The sequence below is a fragment of the Sturnira hondurensis genome, unplaced genomic scaffold, assembly GCF_014824575.4.
Source record: "Sturnira hondurensis isolate 20B ecotype Veracruz unplaced genomic scaffold, ASM1482457v3 Scaffold0018493, whole genome shotgun sequence".
NCBI classification, from domain to species: Eukaryota; Metazoa; Chordata; class Mammalia; order Chiroptera; family Phyllostomidae; genus Sturnira; species Sturnira hondurensis.
The window spans coordinates 2,109,074-2,125,733 of NW_028091124.1; the positions used below are offsets into that span (position 1 = coordinate 2,109,074).

Below are 16,660 nucleotides of genomic sequence, written 5' to 3' on the forward strand. Positions count from 1 at the left end.
AGGAGACCGTAGTCTTCCTTTAAAGAAGCTGCTAGTCAGTGAAACAGCAAAATGGTCACCCTAGGAGGCCCCTGGGCTGGCCCGTTGGGAGTAAGTTGGTGGTCCTTGGGTTGACGCAGCGGCGGGCCGGCCCAGTCACCACTGGCTATGACGGTCCCAGGATGCTAGCCCCCAGCCTTGCTGAGATGCATCCAGGACATTCCTGCGACCTCGCCCCCACCCCTCCCACTGGAGAGGAAGTGGTCCAGCATGGGAGCTTGGAGCGACTTACTTGGCGAGCCCCGTGGACGGGGGGTGGGGGTGGGGGGGTGGTCACCTCTGCAGTGCGGTGGGAGGCACTGTCCAGATGCGAGCGCAGACCAGGCGCCCTGGGCCATCAGAGTCACGGACGTGCTCCCGGATGCTCCCTGGGCTGAGGACGTGCTGCGCTTGGCAGCCGGACTCGGAGAGTCTGGGCTCCTTCCGTTTGGAGGAGTGCGTCCCGTGGCTGCTCCCACTGTGGGGGGGGGGCGGGAAAAGCAGGCTCTGACACCCCCTCCACACTCCTCCCTGGAAAGGACTGCCTGGGCCGCCAGGAGTCCTTGTTTGGCTTGGCAGGTCCAGCTTCTGTCTGGGTGACTGGCGGGGCACGTGGTGGCAGGAGGAGGGTGTCTTTTGTGTGCATGTTCTGGAGGCTGACGGACCTGGCACGTGGCAGGTGGGGGATGAATGTGAGCGTCAGGTCACACAGAGTCCTGGGCTCTGTCCCGCTTCCCCTCACTGTGCAACTTTTCCCGCAGGGCGGCTATGGCCGGAGGGGCCCAGTGGGAACTAAGGTAAGTCTTCGGCGCCTCTGGTCTATCATGACTCCCGGTGGGCTCTCAGGGACTGTCCTGTGCCCACCACCCCCACACAGAGACCTCCTCTCTCCTTCACTGTCAAGGCCGGTAGCTCCATCAGCAGCTACCACCTTTCCCATTTCCATCAACTTAGCCCCTTCTAACGGACTTGTGACAATGACTAACCGTGGGCATAGGGCCGGGGAGGGGGTGAAAGGAAAAAGATGGAGGGGACAGTTCCAGGCACCCGTTGCCCACAATGTGCCCGCTTCTCTGGTCATTGGCAAGTCACAGTGTCTTGGACTTCTCGCCCAGGAAGTATGGGTCCCCAGATGTCCTATTTCCCAAAGCCGCGGTGAGGAAAGGGGGAGGCCAGGGTGGGAGATGACTGTAACAGCACACAGTGACAGCTGGAGTTGGGTGTGAGGCATGTCATCTGGGGCTGCTGGGTCAGTGGCTTCCAACCCCCTGGGAGGGCTGGGGTTGCTGCCCGGTCCCCTTGTCCGGCGTGACTGTGGAGCAGAGAGCGGACGCTGGCGTGAACCACCCTGACCCCTCCCTGCTTCTCCCCCCTTCTTTCCAGGGCAACAGAGGCGATCCCGGCCAGGCGGGCTCCCCGGGGGAGCAGGGGACCAGAGGTGCACAGGTCAGTGCCTAGTGTGCCTCGTGTCACCTCCCAGAGGCTGTTGCATGTTTCTAAATGAAGGTGACCGCCCACTTCACAAAACGGCATGCAGGACACTTCATTTACAGTGAACCACGCAGGGGCATTTTGTTCCTTCCCAGTGTCGTACAGCATCCCCTCGGTCTAGCTTCAAAACGTTCTCCTGATCCTCGGGGGAGACCCTATGCCTGTGATGTCCCCACCCCCAGCTCCCGGGAACACTTTTTCTTCCTCCCTTGATGGATTTGCCTCATTCTGGACATTTTGTAGAAACGGGGCCATTCAGTGGGTGGTCTTCTGGGTCCAGCCCCTTTCCCTTCCTGTCACATTCTCTGAGGTGCACCATGTTGTAGAATGAGGCCGGGCACCTCTCCTTTTCGTGGCTGAGTAATATTCCACTGCACAGTGGGCCCTAGCTCCTGACCTATTCATCGGCAGGTTGGCACTTGGGTGGTTCCTGCCTTTTGGAGGTTGTGACCATTGCTGCTGGGGACATTTCGGACACATGTGTCTTTTAAAATGACTTCCTCTCCATGGTCTGGGCTGGGCTGCTGTCCCCTTGGTGGACCCAGGCGTGTGGTCCTGGGGGCCCCTTTGGCGTGTGGTCCTCGGGAGGCCCTGGGCTCCGAGAAGGCACAGACGTCATCATGGGCTCCCTCCTGGAGTGCGGCCTCGACACCACACTGACCCGAACCTTTCCCCTCAGGGTGTAGCGGGCCCCACGGGTCCCCCGGGCCAGATCGGCGAGCAAGGCATTCCTGGATCCCGGGTGAGTTCCCCCTCCCCACCCCTCTGCGTGGCTCTGCTGGCAGCACAGGGCCCGGGTGGGCTGAGACTTGTGCTGGGCGTCGCCGAGGACCGACCTTCCCCTAGCCCAGCTCTTCGGTGACACCCACATGGGGTCGGCCTCAGTCCCCACGGCCACTTGTGTGAGGACATGAGAGCCCTTCTTCTCGGGGCTCCAGCGGCTTCTAGGTGCAGGGCTGTCCCTTCCCAGCACCCGCCAGCTGGGCTCCACCCAGGCCAGCCAGACCTGCCTCGTCTTCGAGGCCTCCGAATGGGGCTGAGTGAACCACAGACCTGAGAGTCTCAGGTGGTGGCGGATTGTTTCACAGCCGGCCCCTGGGGCTCGGCTCTGAGGTTCCATCATTTGTGTAAGGAGACCCCTGTCCTCAAGGTCACATGGAAGATGGCCCTTAAAACTGCTGTGACTGTAGGATTCCACACCTCTCGGTTGTGAGTGACAGGGAGCAGGCCTGTGTCCTGCCCCTGCTGGCCCTCATGTGTGATGGGACCGTGTGCGGCCCGTCCTACACTTGTTTCGGAAAGTGACAAGGACCAGCACCTGGCAGGAGACTGGCCCGCTGCCGCCTCACGGCAGAAACAGGCTTCACGGTGGCAGCGGGAACCCGGCGAGAGCCGAGGTTCACTCAGAAAGTTGTCCCCCAGCTGGAAATCTGATCAAGACCTGCTCTGAAAGCTTTTGTCCCCCCTACCCCAACATTTGTTTAGCTCCGATTAACCAAGAATTTAAGGTGGAACAGGAAGGAGGCAGAGGCGCCCCCTGGCCTCACCCTGTTTGGGGGCTCATTCCTGGGCCTCACAGGTGGCACTGCGTGCGGGGACCCAGGTTCCCTCACTCACCCCATGGGGCACAGCACACCGGTCCCCACACCTGCGTGGCCAGGTCTCGCTGTGCAGGTGTGGACAAGACCCACCTGAAATCTGGGTGTTGTCCTCTAGTTAGGGGTTCGGGGTAGGGAGGGACGCTGGAAAATACATTGTGCAGCGTCTGCGCGCCCCGGCTTGAGCGTCACGCCAGGACTTGGGGTCCTACAGGCCACACATGTTTGCCTTGGGGTCTGCGGTGCCGCACGGGACTCTGAGCCCTGCTGCTCTACTCCCACCTCGGGGACGTGGAGGGGAAGCGGGGGACAGACACAGAGGCTCGGAGGGTGGACACGCTGTCACTGACGCTGCTCTCCTCTCGTCCCAGGGGAGCGGAGGGCCGCCCGGTGCTCCTGGAGAACGAGGCAGAAATGGTCCCCTGGGAAAAAAGGTTGGTTTTGACAAAGCAGGAGCCTGTTCCCTGAGGCCAGGCCCGGCCAGCCCCCTGGGGGCCTCTCCCGCATTTGCCAGCCTGTCCACTTACGCACCTGGCTCATCCCTTCGCCTCCCCTCTGGTCTGTCCCACCCCAGCCTCCCCTGTTGAGAGCCGGCTTGGCTGGTGGGATCCCTGTCCCCGTCTGGAGGGAATACACAGCTCGTGCTCAGAGGCCTGGCTTTCTCGTAGCCAGGACCCGGTGGCAGCTGTGGCTCGTCTGATCTGCTCACACCGTGGCCCTTGACCACGGTTCTGAGTCCTCGCGTCTATCCGAGCAGGGCGGGAGCACCTAGTACGACATCAGCACTGATGTCGCTGCGTCCAGTACTGGCCGCGCTGCTCTGCTGGCCACTAGCTACCCTGCCCCACCCCCGACTGTTTTGGATGCCAGCAACTTGTCCTACAAAGGTTCCCTGACAGCCCACTGTCCGTAAACCTGAGAAGACCCACAGTTCACCCAACCGACCTGAAAGGCCAGCGTTTTCTCAGTGAAAGGAGTGTGTCCCCGGAAATCCAGAATTTTATCTGGGGTTGGGCTTTCCTGCTGAATTCAGTGCCCCCGACTCTCTCGGCTTCTTTCCTGCCCTCCTCTCTCCCCATCAGTGTGTTCACATGCCACATTCATGAAAAGAACACACACCAGCCCCCCGCCCCCCCCCCCCGGCTTCTCTGCCAGGGCTCCACGCAGGAACTAGCAGCTGAAGAGATAATTTTTATCGAAATCCAAATAGTGAAGTTGGCGGTGGCTGAGAACGATAGGGCTTGGAGTCACCTTTCCGACCGGTCTCGAGCCTCAGGTGTCTCCACCTTGTGTCTCGTGTGCAGGGCGAGCCGGGAGAGCCAGGGCCGAAGGGCGGACTCGGGAGCCCGGGGCCCCGCGGGGAGACGGTAAGGCCCACGCACATCGCCGCCTCTGCTGAAATGTTCGGGAAGGGGGAGCCGGGTGGCGCCTGGCACTGGGCCAGCCTTTGCCTGTCACTGGGGACGTGATTGAAAATAGGGAAACCTGCTGCCTACGATCCGCAAATAAATGTCACCATAAGTCCCGTGTCACGGCGGGGCTGGGTCGTGGGGAAAGACTTCTGTCTGTGTTTCGGGGACATGGGAGCTTACTGGCCCACTGAAGCCAGAACCGGGGTGTGTTCCGGTCTATGAGCGCGGGGTGGACACGACCATGCGGGGTGGACACCACCACTCAGAGGTATTGCACAGAGAGATGGGGTTGGGTTTGACGGGTACTCGGTCCAGGTCGAAACCGTGTCCTTGGGGGGAGACGTCCCAGGAATAGAAATGATTACCTTGATAACCTGTGTTTTAAAAACACTGTTGTTTAAAGTAATCTAACTGCTCACTAACAATAACCTTGTAGGATCTACTCCTATGTAAGAGAAAGAAATCTATAAAACATTGGGGATTTTTGAAAAATAAGTCAGGGTACCTAAAAACTATAGAAATTGACCAGCTTGATCTGACTTATGACCCTGGAACTTTTAAATATTTTTCTTGTGTGTGTAACTTCTCTACAGTTAAAACTGAAGTTTAAAAACACCCATTTCTGTGACTCTCAGTTTACTCTCCAGAAGCAGAGGGAAAAACACCAAACTGCCCGATTCTGTTTCCGTATTGCGGGCGGCAATGGCTCTTTGGCTGTTGACGTCCACTTAAATCTGTAAATGAACGAAGTAGCCGGTTGCATGTTCTAGAAATATTAATGTATATTTCACATCAACTCTTCTGCTTCTTTTGAAGTAACTGTGTCTCATTCTGAAAGCCCCCATGAGGAAGGGACAGGGACAGATCTGAGTGTCCCGGGGGCAGGTGTTTGGGAATAGGGCAGTCTGGTGGCCCGGGCTAGGAGGGACGGGATATGGGGAGGAACGTCTGAGCTCAGACTGCTCAGGGCGGCATGAGACTGAGTCCGTGTTTCTGCTCTGAAGTGGAATTGAAGACTCGAAGATGCACAGGCCAGCTGACCTGCACGGGTCCTCTGAACCCTTAGATTCCCAGGTTCAGTGAGTCCCTGGATCTGCCTCCCAGCACTGTCTGTACCGATAGCTGGGGGCAGGTCTTCAGTTCGCAGTCTGCCGCACCCTTGGCCAAAGGGGCCTTTCTAGGCCGCCCTCTGACAGACTTGCTTTGTCTGCACATGGTTGGTGGGGGAGGGACAGGACTCTCCCTGAAGCTGTACCTGGATCTGGGGAGGTTTCAGGGACTCCAGGACCCTCTGCCCAGGGCTTTAGACAGAGGTGGGTGTGGTGTACCCAGCATGGCGACCTGCAGTGACACTGTTTTTCCACAATCAGGGGGAGGACGGCCGAGATGGGGTCGGCGGCGAAGGGCGCAAAGGCAAAAAAGTATGTACTTCTAACAGGTGGTATTTTACACAGTTGTTCCTCGGCATTTTATTGGAATATAGTGAATTTTTCTCTAGATGACTTTAGGTAGATATGTTTTTTTTCTGCTCAAGAATAGTTTATTTGAGATGAATTTAAATTGAGACCAAACGTTAGTCATTTGTTTTGTCTTGCAGGGAGAAAGAGGGTTTCCCGGATACCCAGGCCCGAAGGTAAAGAGTCCCGGGTGGGAAGCCCCCCACTCCCTGAGGATGAGTCTGTGTGCCCACGGGCCGCAGACAGAACATCCTGGTCTTCCTCCTGGGTCAGCCACTTGCGAACCGAGTGGCCTTGGGAGGTCCCCACTCTCTCTGTACTACTCCCCCCTCTCTCCAGTGGAGATGACAGCTTGCACTTGTCACGGGGCTGTGAGGACAAAACGCAGTGGCCCTGAGCAGAGCCCTTTGCCGGCCTTGCAAGGCCGCAGCTGCATAAGGCCGTCCTCGCCGGCTCAGTGCGCTGCGGCTGCCTCTGCCTGGAGGCCCACGAAGTAGCGACCCGGGAGGAGGCAGGTCGGAGCAAGCCGCTTGGCTGCCCTGGGAGGTGTGGTCCAGGTGCCCCAGGGACCCTCGATGGACGTCCTGTTCCAGAGCTTCATGCGCCATTTGCCGGCTCTCTTCCAGGGCGTCCCCGGGGAACCAGGAGCAGAGGGACCGCCGGGACCCAAAGGCATCAGGGGCCGAAGGGTAAGCGAGCCAGCGCCGGGGCTGCGGTGGGAATGAGGGCCTGTGGGAGGGGGTGGTCCACCTGGACACCTCCCCTGCTCCTGTGGACACCCCTTCCTCAGCCATCACCAGCCCACAGCAGCACCGGGCAGAAGGAATGGACGCCTGAGCCGAAGACCGGTGTCTTCAGGCCCCCCGTCGTGTCTGAGTTCTCCCCTTGATGGGGAGGCCCTGTGAGCCCCTTCCTGTAACACGTCTCTAGCAAGAGTCACCGTCCATGGTCCACTCGCAGCATGGGGCCAGGGGGACTCAGGTCCCAGAATGAGTCACGTCGGAAGTCTGCGTGGTCAGATTAGGCGAGGGTTTCATGGGCTGCATCCGTGCTTACGAGAGTCCCGGGCTGGGACTCCTCTTCCTGTCGCTGCTCTGGGTCTGTGCGTCCTCTTTGGGGGATGTTCACGCATCATTTTAAGATGGCGTCGAGTCTTGGATTAGCGAATGGTGGTCTGGGTGCGCGTAGCCGTCTCTAATGGTTATTTTGAGTGTAAAGTGTGGTTCAGCTCACGGCGATTGTCCTGTTGCTTTGCTCACTAAAGACGGTTGGATTAGATCAGTTCGGGGTCTGAGAACTTTGGGTGGGTCGTCAATGCCAAACCGCGGTCTCACTGGTGGCCGGTTACTGATTTCCTGGGCCCTCATGGACGGCCTCAGCAGTGCGTCTCAGGCGAGCACCCGTCCCACCCTGACCTGCCAGAGAGCGCGGTGCGGGGAGACACACATCGGTTCTGCGAAAACCTCGTGTCCTTGCGTTTGAGCCTGGAGATGCCAGGATCCCTTAAAGGGAGGGCTTTCCGGCCGGAATGGGGGCTGTCACCTCGGCTCCCATGTCACCGCCCTTCCCAACTGTGGGGGTTGCGATTCCCCGTCTTCTGTCACAGTCCAGTGATGCTGGTTCTGCCCCTTGCAGGGAAATTCGGGACCTCCGGGGGCGACTGGACAGAAGGGAGACCCCGGTTACCCAGGACCGTCTGTGAGTACCCGCTTGGGTCCAGCCGCCCGCGGGCTGGATGCCGCATAGGTCCCAGAAAACTTCCCTCCGCCCCCGTCCCAGAAACACGGCATTCTTGCTGCTGCCCTTGTTCGTTTGCTCGTTTAACCACGTTCCTCCTGATGCCTCTGTGGAGGAGGGGCTTCTCGGCGTGCGGCGTCTGCATCTGGGGCAGGTCGCCATTCGCCTCTGCCATTTCCTGGTGCTATTTCTTCATGTGAGGCTCGGTTGGAGAGCAAACTAGAGAGAACACACTGAAACGCCTCTCAAGGGCACCTTGAGAGAAGTCTCTACTCGTGTCAGACCTTGGTTGGGGGAATGCTCCCTTTGGTCTGTAAACTCCCCCCTCCCCCACCCCAAACCAGCTCCGATTCAAGGTCAGCACCTATTCGCTACCTGGCTGGATGCTGGGAGCCAGGATGGCGCCCCTCTGCGGTGGCTGCCATTACTAACCTCCGTGTTTCCTTGCTTGAATTTCTCCCTGTACTGTCTCCCTACCTTGAGACCGATGCGGTTCACAGCAGGATGACGGGAAGTCACATCTAAAAAAGGGGTTATGAGATTGGAGGGGGTGCACCTGTCTGGTGGTCAAACACCAAGGTGTTGGATGGGAGATCCATTCATCGGTGCCTGGTGGGGTGGGCGGGCAGGAGCAGCTGTACGGAAAGACCCCTGTGGGGCCCACAAGGCGACTGCTTGCTTGTTGGGGTCCATACCTCCTGGGTAAGCTGCCAAGGGTGGCTGAGGGTTCCCCCCCCAGCAGAGTCCTTGGGGATCCTTCTGCCCTGGGGTGATGGGCAGTTAGATGCCTTCGAACTGTCTTCCTGGGAACGGGGGGTTTGAACCAGCGGGTGTGAGGAGAGAGTTGTGTGGGGCACGGGCTCAGGTGTGAGCTTTCCATGGGCTGGTTAGTGAGGAGCGCCCTGGGTTTCGGGGCTGGAGCTGTCCCCTCACAGGGAGTCCCATTTCGTCCTCGAAGTCCCTCTCCTCTGCTCTTTGAGCAGTAAAGTCAAATTTATAAGAAGAGTCTGAACCTGACCCAGGCTGGCCAAGGTCCAGCCCCCTTCCTCCGTCTCATTTCTGCCGGCCGAGCCCTGTCCCCTGCACCCACATCACGCGCCTCAGCCTCTCCTTCCTTGTTTTTCAGGGTTCCAGGGGCGACAGAGGCGACTCGATCGATGTAAGTTGGGGGCGCGCAGCACAAACCGCTGTCCCCGGGCCTGTGTCCACTGCCCTCACACCTTCTTCCTCTCCTTCCACAGAAATGCGCCCTTGTCCAGAGCATCAAGGACAAATGCCGTGAGTGCACGACCTTCCCCGTCTGCGACCCCCTTCGCGTTTATGCGGGAGGCCCCGCTGCAGTGGGCGTGACTGACCCTCTTGTCTGTTCCCTTTCTAGCGTGCTGCTACGGTGAGTCGGCTCGGCTGCGTGGCTCCCTCCGAGGACAGAAGACCCCCTTTCCGTGAGTAAAGTCTGTCTCTGAACCCCCACTTCCCAGGGCCCCTGGAGTGTCCCGTCTTCCCGACCGAGCTGGCCTTCGCTCTGGACACCTCGGAGGGGGTCACCCAGGACGCGTTCAGCCGGATGCGGGACGTGCTGCTGCGGACCGTGGGCGACCTGACCATCGCGGAGAGCAACTGCCCACGGGGGGCCCGTGTGGCCGTGGTCACCTACAACAACGAGGTGACCACGGAGATCCGGTTTGCGGACTCCAGGAAGAAGGCCGTCCTCCTGGACCGGATCAAGAACCTCCAGGTGGCCCTGACCTCCAAGCAGCAGAGCCTGGAGGCGGCCATGCTGTTCGTGGCCAGAAACACGTTTAAGCGCGTGAGGAACGGCTTCCTGATGAGGAAGGTGGCCGTCTTCTTCAGCCACAAGCCCACGAGGGCGTCCCCGCAGCTCGGGGAGGCGGTGCTGAAGCTGTGGGACTCCGGCATCACGCCACTGGTCCTCGCCAGCCAGGAGGACCCGCAGCTGGCCAACGCCCTGCAGGTCTGTGCCCGGGGCTCCGGGGCAGCTCCCTCCTTCCCCTGGGCTCTGGGGAGGTTCTCGGGCACATTTGCACCCCCAGGGTGTCTCTGTGACCCCTGGTTCTAGGAGGCTCTGGAGGAGTCCGGTCTGACTGAGAACTTCTCCCCTGCGGTTTCCGGACAGCCTCTGGCTCCGGCCCCAGATCCAAGATCCCGTGTCCCGGGCTGGAGGAGGGTCTCCCTGGGTGAATGGGAGGTCTGCTGCCTCCTAGTGAGGTCCCCAAACACCTGCGACTCTGGGTCCCCAGTGTGCACCCCTGCTCACACCTCTCCTCGGTCGGGCTGGCATCCCAGGGTCAGCCTGGCACACAGACAAGAGCTCCTTTCTTATCCCGAACTGCCTTTCAGCTTTCCATTGTTGTACTCAATGACCTGTATTTACTCAGAGAGGACTCTGGGCTCACTGCTGGAGGGGAGTGGGTGACTGCAGGGCGGGAGGCGGGGCCGGGGCAGAGGCGGGGCCGGGGCAGAGGCGGGGCCGGGACAGAGGCGGGGCCATCCCCCGCCATCCAGCTCTCACTCACTCAGGGCCCTCTCTGCGTCTCAGATTTCTCACCTGTGAAAGATGCCGCGGGGTAGGGATGGGCTCCATGCTTCTCCTTCCAAACTGGACACTGGTTCTCCCGCTGCCCACACCTGCGAGCGGCTTTGGGTCATCATTGCTGTTCCTCAGGGTCCCCCCTGCCTGACCACTGACAGGCAGAGCGCAGAGCCCTGGGCTTGGGGGTCCCTCGTGGGCCCCCACCGTGTGCACGGTCAGGGGCGCACTGCATGGGCTGAGTGACCCAGACCTGCCTGTGTGTCTTGCGATAGTTTCAGCCAGTTTGGAACATTAATTATTCATTAATTAAACTTAATTACTCACTAAATAAATAATTTGCAATGATGTGCTGTGATGGGGGGTTTGAATCTTCTGGAGGTGATTCAATGGCTTGGTCATTGAGTCCCTTCGTGGACCTGGGAGGGAGAGAAAGGGATGGCACTGATATTGGCCACTGACACTTATTGCTACAAACAATGACATTATTTAAGCCCCCGGTCTCTGATAGAGGCTACAGAAGGCACTTAGTGTATGTTACCTAACATAATCCTTCAGGTAACTCTGTTGAGAATTCGCCCTCATCCCATTTTACAGCTGAGGAAGCTGAGCCCCGGAGGAGTGGCATAGCTGTGGTTGGGTCCAGCAGGAAGGGCAGGGCTGGGATTCGAACTCGAGCCCACCTCCGCAGAAGAAAGCCTGTGTCTTCCTGTTCAGCTCAGCGCCTCCTCTCTTTTTTAGTGCTCGGGCTCTACAACATGAGGAGCTGCTGCTCCGCGGGGCAGCTTGTGTCCTCGGCGTGACTGCGTTCAGTCCTCAGCTGAATTTTGTGAGTGGCTGCTCGTCACGACTGACCCCGTTTCCTTTTGTTCGCGCAGATCAACGACACCAAGGTGGGGCACGTGCTCGTCCTGCCTGCCAGGGGAGACCTCACGGACTTCCTCAGGAACGTCCTGACCTGTCACATTTGCCTGGGTAAGGGGCCTGCACCCGCGCCTGCGCGCAGCGGCAGCCGCAGAACCTCCCGTCACGGGCGGGCCCGTGAGCGGGCAGGCGCCATCGGTGCCTGGGGCTCGCATGAAACGATTCCCGGCGCCTGGTGTTTACCCTGCAGAGGCCCCACAGTAGTTCACAAGCTCAGAGTCGAGCCCCCCAACCAAACTTCTCTGGGGAGGGAACGAGGGGTTCACAGGTGATAAAGGGGAAGGTAGACGCTGCTTACATTTTGACTTTGGAGCCCAGATTTTAATGACCTGGCTTTGGGACTTTCTAGAAAACAATTCTTCCAAGGGCGGCAGAAAAGTAAGGTTCCCCTCCCCTCCCCTCCCCTCTTCTTCCTCCTCTCTCCTTCCCCGTCCTCCTGTCTGACACCAGTGCCCCGGCACAGGCCGCACTTGGTCTCACTGACTTGTCTATGTAGTCAGCTTTCCGCGACGGAGCCAGAGCTTGGCCGCCGCAGTGCCGGCCGCCGTAACCAGGGTCCTGCGTTCTCTGGCAGCGTGGGTGGCCCCGGCCCCCGCGGACTGAGGCGTGTGTCTCACTGTGGGGGCCGCAGTGCGGACCAGCTGCCACTCTCCCCCCAGACACCTGCAATGCTGACCCGTCCTGCAACCTGGGCAGCTGGAGGCCGCTCTTCAGGGACAGGCGCGCGGCGGGAGGCGACGCGGACATCGACATGGCGTTCCTCTTGGACAGCTCCGAGTCCACCACCTTGCTGCAGTTCGACGAGATGAAGAAGTACATCAGGTACCTGGTCCGACAGCTGGACCTGAGCCCCGACCCCAAGGCCTCCCAGCACTTTGCCCGGGTGGCCGTGGTGCAGCACGCGGCCCAGGAGACCGTGGGCAATGCCAGCGTGGCGCCCGTGAAGGTGGAGGTCTCCCTGACCGACTATGGCTCCAAGGACAAGCTGCTGGACGCCCTGGGCTCCAGGATGGCGCAGCTGCAGGGGACCCCGGCCTTGGGCCGCGCCGTCGACTACACCATAGAGCACGTCTTCCAGCGCGCGCCCAACCCACGGGACCTGAAAGTCCTGGTGCTGATGCTGACGGGCGAGGTGCAGGGGCAGCAGCTGCAGGAGGTCCAGACAGCCGTCCTGCGGGCCAAGTGCAAGGGCTACTTCTTCGTGATTCTGGGCATCGGCAGGAAGCTCAACGTCAAGGAGGTGTACAGCTTCGCCAGCGAGCCAAGTGACGTCTTCTTCAAACTGGTGGATAAGCCCACGGAGCTCAACGAGGAGCCTCTCCTCCGCTTCGGGAGGCTGCTGCCGTCCTTTGTCAGCGGTGAGTCCTGCGTCAGGCCTCAGGGCTCCCCGGCCCGGCTTCCTGCCGGCCCGCACCCTCGGGCTCTTGGATGTGGGGGGCACAGGCATGGGAAGGGCGACTAGTGTGCAGATGCTCACTTGTTCACTCATCGAACAGGTGGGTGTCGACACCCAGGGGTGGCAGTGAAGGCAGACGGGGACCCTGTCCTGTCCACCTGCGTATTCAACCCAGTTTGTCCCCAGCATGTAGACGGGGACCCTGGGAATGGACAGTCTAGGCAGGCAGACGGGTCACGCATGATATAATGTGCTGGCAGGTCACAGAGAAGTATGTCCTGATGGGGCATTGTGGAGGCTTCTAGAAGGAGCTGCATGGATCTGGGCTTAGCCGCCAGCCCCACACCTGGAAACCTCTGGGTCTTTGCTGGCGCGCTCCCCAGCCTGCTCTGCACGTCTGCTGAGGCAGCAAACCCACATCATTCTCCACACCCACCTGCAGTCGCCCCTGCTCCCCCTGGGTGCTCCCCATCCCCAGTGCTGGCCCGGCGTTAATCCGGATGCCACACTTACCGAGTCTATTACGTGGCCCGTGCATCCGTGGGTCTGTGGGCCCAGTGAGCTGCGTGGTCCGAGAGAAAGTGTGTCATTCACCACGGTGTCCCCGAGCCGGAGCTGTCCCGAGGAGGACTAGCAAAGGAGACAGGCATAGGGAGCGTGGATAAGCCTGCGTAGACGGGGAGGTCCTTATTCCAGGGGAAGGGCGGGGCCGTGCCAACGGCACTCCCACTGGGAAGCCTGGGCCCCGAAAGTTCCAGGAAGGAAACGGGGAACCAAGGTGAGGCAGCGGGTTGCCTCACCCAGGGGCCACCGTCCCTGCCTTCAGAAGACCTGCTTTGTGAAACGCAGCGCTGAGAGTGTCGGAAGGTGACCCGACTATAGTCTGTGCTCAGGGGCTCGGGTCTTGTGAAACTCAGCACCCGAGTTTTCTTTGACTCCTGTCTTCCCGCCCACACTGAGCAAACATTATCTTTAACCGAAATATTGCCAAATAGGAGAATTGGTTTAAGATGTTTTATGGATCTAGTAGTTAATGTTTAAAATTGCTGTACTTAGCTTGCATACAAGAGTTAATTAATTATTTTTTTAAAGATTTTATTTATTTATCTTTAGAGGGGAAGGGAAGGAGAGAGGGAGAGAAATATCAATGTATGGTTGCCTCTTGTGAGTCCCATGCTGGGAACTGGCCTGCAACCCAGGCACGTGCCCTGACTGGGAATCGAATAGGAGGAGGCATTGAGCATGGGCCTACGATCCTTTGGTTGGCACTGAGCTACACCAGCCAGGGCAGAGTTAATTAATTCTGTAACAAATACTTATGGACTACCTTCTCTGTGGTTCATTTAATTTATTAGCAGATTAATTTTGATTTGCAAGGGATTCACATACATTTAAAAAACATATTTTTTCCTATTTCTTTCTAGGTGAAAATGCTTTTTACTTGTCCCCAGATATCAGGAAACAGTGTGATTGGTTCCAAGGGGACCAGCCGACAAAGAATCCTGTGAAATTTGGTCACAGACGAGTGTGAGTGATTGTAACAACTGTCCCACAAAGTCCAGAGTGGGAGGGGACACAGAACCTCCAGGGCCTGAGCTTGTGGGACGAGGACAGGAACGGCAGAACACATGCTTCCCTAAGGTCGCGTGGGACATTCTTGTAGAAGCACCTGTAGGATATGTTGACTTTCTGCCACGTCACAGGCGACCCCGGACACAGTGCTCACCGCCACTATCCATTCTGTCTTCGACTCCGTGGGTCAGCCTTCGTGCTCGGGCTGGGCCGGTCAGTTCCTCCGGCCCCCACGGGGCTCAGTTCTGTGTTTGAGGCTGGCTGCTGGTCCACTGTGGGCTGGTGGTCCAGGGTGGTCTCAGCTTGAGGCTTGTCTCTGCCCCACGTGGTCCCTCGCCCCCGGTAGGCGAGCCTGGCTGCACCCCAGGCAAGCCGGGGTACATCTCAGGAGACGAGGCAGGCAGAGGGTGCAAGGCCTCTTGGGGCCTAGGCCAGGGCTGGGCTCCGTGACCTCTGCCCTGTCCTGTCGGTCAAAGCGTGTCCCAAGACCAGCCTAGCTAGATTCCAGGGTGCGGAGCCCCATGGTGGGCAAAGCTGTCGTGTCGTCATGGGTAGGGTACGGGGATAGAAAGCGCGGGCAGCTGGGGCCCTGCGCTTAGGCAGTCTGTCGTCTCTGGTGTGAAATGATTTCGTATGGAAGGATCGGGTGCATTCAGCAGGAAATGGACGCTGATCTTCCTAAAATAAGTGATGCTGGGGTCACACAGCTGATGGTGGAAGAACGTGAGGCCACCCGCCTGCCGTGTGAGGGGCACTCGTGAGAGGGCGGTGCTGCAGCGCCCGCAGCGGTGCTGGCTGCCTGGCACCTGCTCAGTGACCCGGTGCCCAGCTGCACCTGTGGGGCAGACAGGAGAGCAGTGAGGCCAGGTGAGGGGGCGTGGCGGCAGGAACTGAGCACAGGCCGTGCACTGGGCGCAGTGCCTGGGGGAGGTGGGGCCTGGCCGCGGCCCCGACGAAGTGTGGGTGTGAATTATCCCCGAGCAGTGAGCGTCCTGCAAACTCCTGGTGCCCCTCCAGGGCCAGGGGAGGTGCCCCTCTCTTCCGCCCGCACCCCTTTTCTCCATCCCCACTGAAGTCCTTCAGTGCTGGTCTTTGTTCCCTTTTCCGGCGGTCCTTTTCCGGCGGTCCTTTTCTGGCGCTGGGACGCTGGCCCGGTGGATGTCTGTCCCCAGCTTCTCTTCCCTTGTCTTGAGTGCTCTTTGGAATCCCTCTAGAACATTCCCCAGAGCTGGTGCCGCGGGGTCTAGGAAGGCAGGAGGAGCAGAGCTCATACTTGAGTCTGAGCACAGTGACTTGAGCGTGCACTGTGTGTGCAACGCGGGGCCGGATGCAGCCCCAGAGTGGTGAACGTACGTGCGAGGGCAAGGACTGAGCGAGGGCCGGTCTGTGCCACCGCATAGAGACTGTAGGGAAGAACCCTAAAACAAAGCCACACGAAAAAGATTGAACACAGACCAAAGCACGCAGGGAGCCACGGAGGGAAGGTGCGGGCCGATGTCACGCCTTCGCAGCCCAACGCGGCACTGTGTTGCCTGGGCCCCTGCTCATGGTGAGAGTGGTTATTCACCGGGCATTGTGGTCCAGACGAGAACTGTCACCCCGGTTAGTTTAGCATTTATGTCTCTGTGCTCTCTCTGCTTCTGTTCTGTGAATTGGGAGCGGACGTCTGAGGTGCTGACAGAGTGATGTCAGCCTCATTTCTAGCGACGCCACCGCTGTGCGTGCGTCCTGCGGGGCCGTGCTGTGTGCGGCGCAGAGAAGCTGCCGCGTGTGTTTTGCTAAGACAGCAGATTCCGTGAGCGCGTCGGGCTCTGTGTTTGCCCATTGGAGACGGCAGGCAAAAATACAGAGGAGTGAAGCAGTACTTTATTTGTTTTAACAGACATGCTCCGAATAACGTTACTTCGAGTCCTGTGTCCAAACCGGTGGTCACCACCAAGCCAGCGGCCACCCCGGAACAGGCGCCCAGCACCCCCAAACCTGTGGCTGTGGTGCACCTGCCGGCCTCTAAGCCGGCCGCCTCCAGACCCGGGCCTGGGAGACCTGCTGCCGCCAAGCCCGAGGTCGCAAAGGTGGCCACAGTCAGACCCGCTGTGGCTGCGAAGCCAGTGGCAGCAGTGAAGCCAGCAGCCGCAAGACCGCCCTCCGCTGCCAAACCAGCCGCCACCAAGCCCGAGGCCCCCAAGTCCCCAGCAGCCAGACCGGCCTCCACCAAGCCGGGCACTGCGAAGCCCGTGGGTAAGAAAGCGGCGGGTGGGGCTGCTGCCTCGTGACGTCCTTGCTCACTGTGGCCGGGGTGTGTCCCTCCAAGCCCGTCTCCAAAGCAGCAGCGACAGGCACTGACCTGGGGTTAAGCCCCCGGACGGTTTGGACATCTGAAAGGCGCTGTCCAGAGCGGGGACTTGTCAAAGCCTCTTGCTTTTCCTGTGCGGGGAAGGAAGCGACCTTCCTCTTCCCCGAGTGAGACCCACGAGCCCTGAGAGAAGGGCAGGCGAAAGGGCCGCCTC

General features: G+C 59.6%; 1 protein-coding gene across 4 annotated transcripts in view; it reads left to right on the forward strand.

Moving 5' to 3' along the window:
* The window catches only part of COL6A3 (collagen type VI alpha 3 chain), a 70,446-nt gene that overhangs the window by 43,599 nt on the left and 10,187 nt on the right, over window positions 1-16,660 (forward strand). For all 4 annotated transcript variants that reach the window (XM_037069175.1, XM_037069176.1, XM_037069177.1 and 1 more), the window contains 17 exons: window positions 780-815; window positions 1,402-1,464; window positions 2,189-2,251; window positions 3,479-3,541; window positions 4,412-4,474; window positions 5,890-5,940; window positions 6,117-6,152; window positions 6,603-6,665; window positions 7,612-7,674; window positions 8,840-8,872; window positions 8,955-8,991; window positions 9,092-9,103; window positions 9,192-9,685; window positions 11,140-11,236; window positions 11,845-12,543; window positions 14,006-14,108; window positions 16,036-16,391. In XM_037069175.1, coding sequence (XP_036925070.1) covers window positions 780-815; window positions 1,402-1,464; window positions 2,189-2,251; window positions 3,479-3,541; window positions 4,412-4,474; window positions 5,890-5,940; window positions 6,117-6,152; window positions 6,603-6,665; window positions 7,612-7,674; window positions 8,840-8,872; window positions 8,955-8,991; window positions 9,092-9,103; window positions 9,192-9,685; window positions 11,140-11,236; window positions 11,845-12,543; window positions 14,006-14,108; window positions 16,036-16,391 — 2,332 coding nt within the window. The remainder of the gene's footprint in view (window positions 1-779; window positions 816-1,401; window positions 1,465-2,188; window positions 2,252-3,478; window positions 3,542-4,411; window positions 4,475-5,889; window positions 5,941-6,116; window positions 6,153-6,602; window positions 6,666-7,611; window positions 7,675-8,839; window positions 8,873-8,954; window positions 8,992-9,091; window positions 9,104-9,191; window positions 9,686-11,139; window positions 11,237-11,844; window positions 12,544-14,005; window positions 14,109-16,035; window positions 16,392-16,660) is intronic.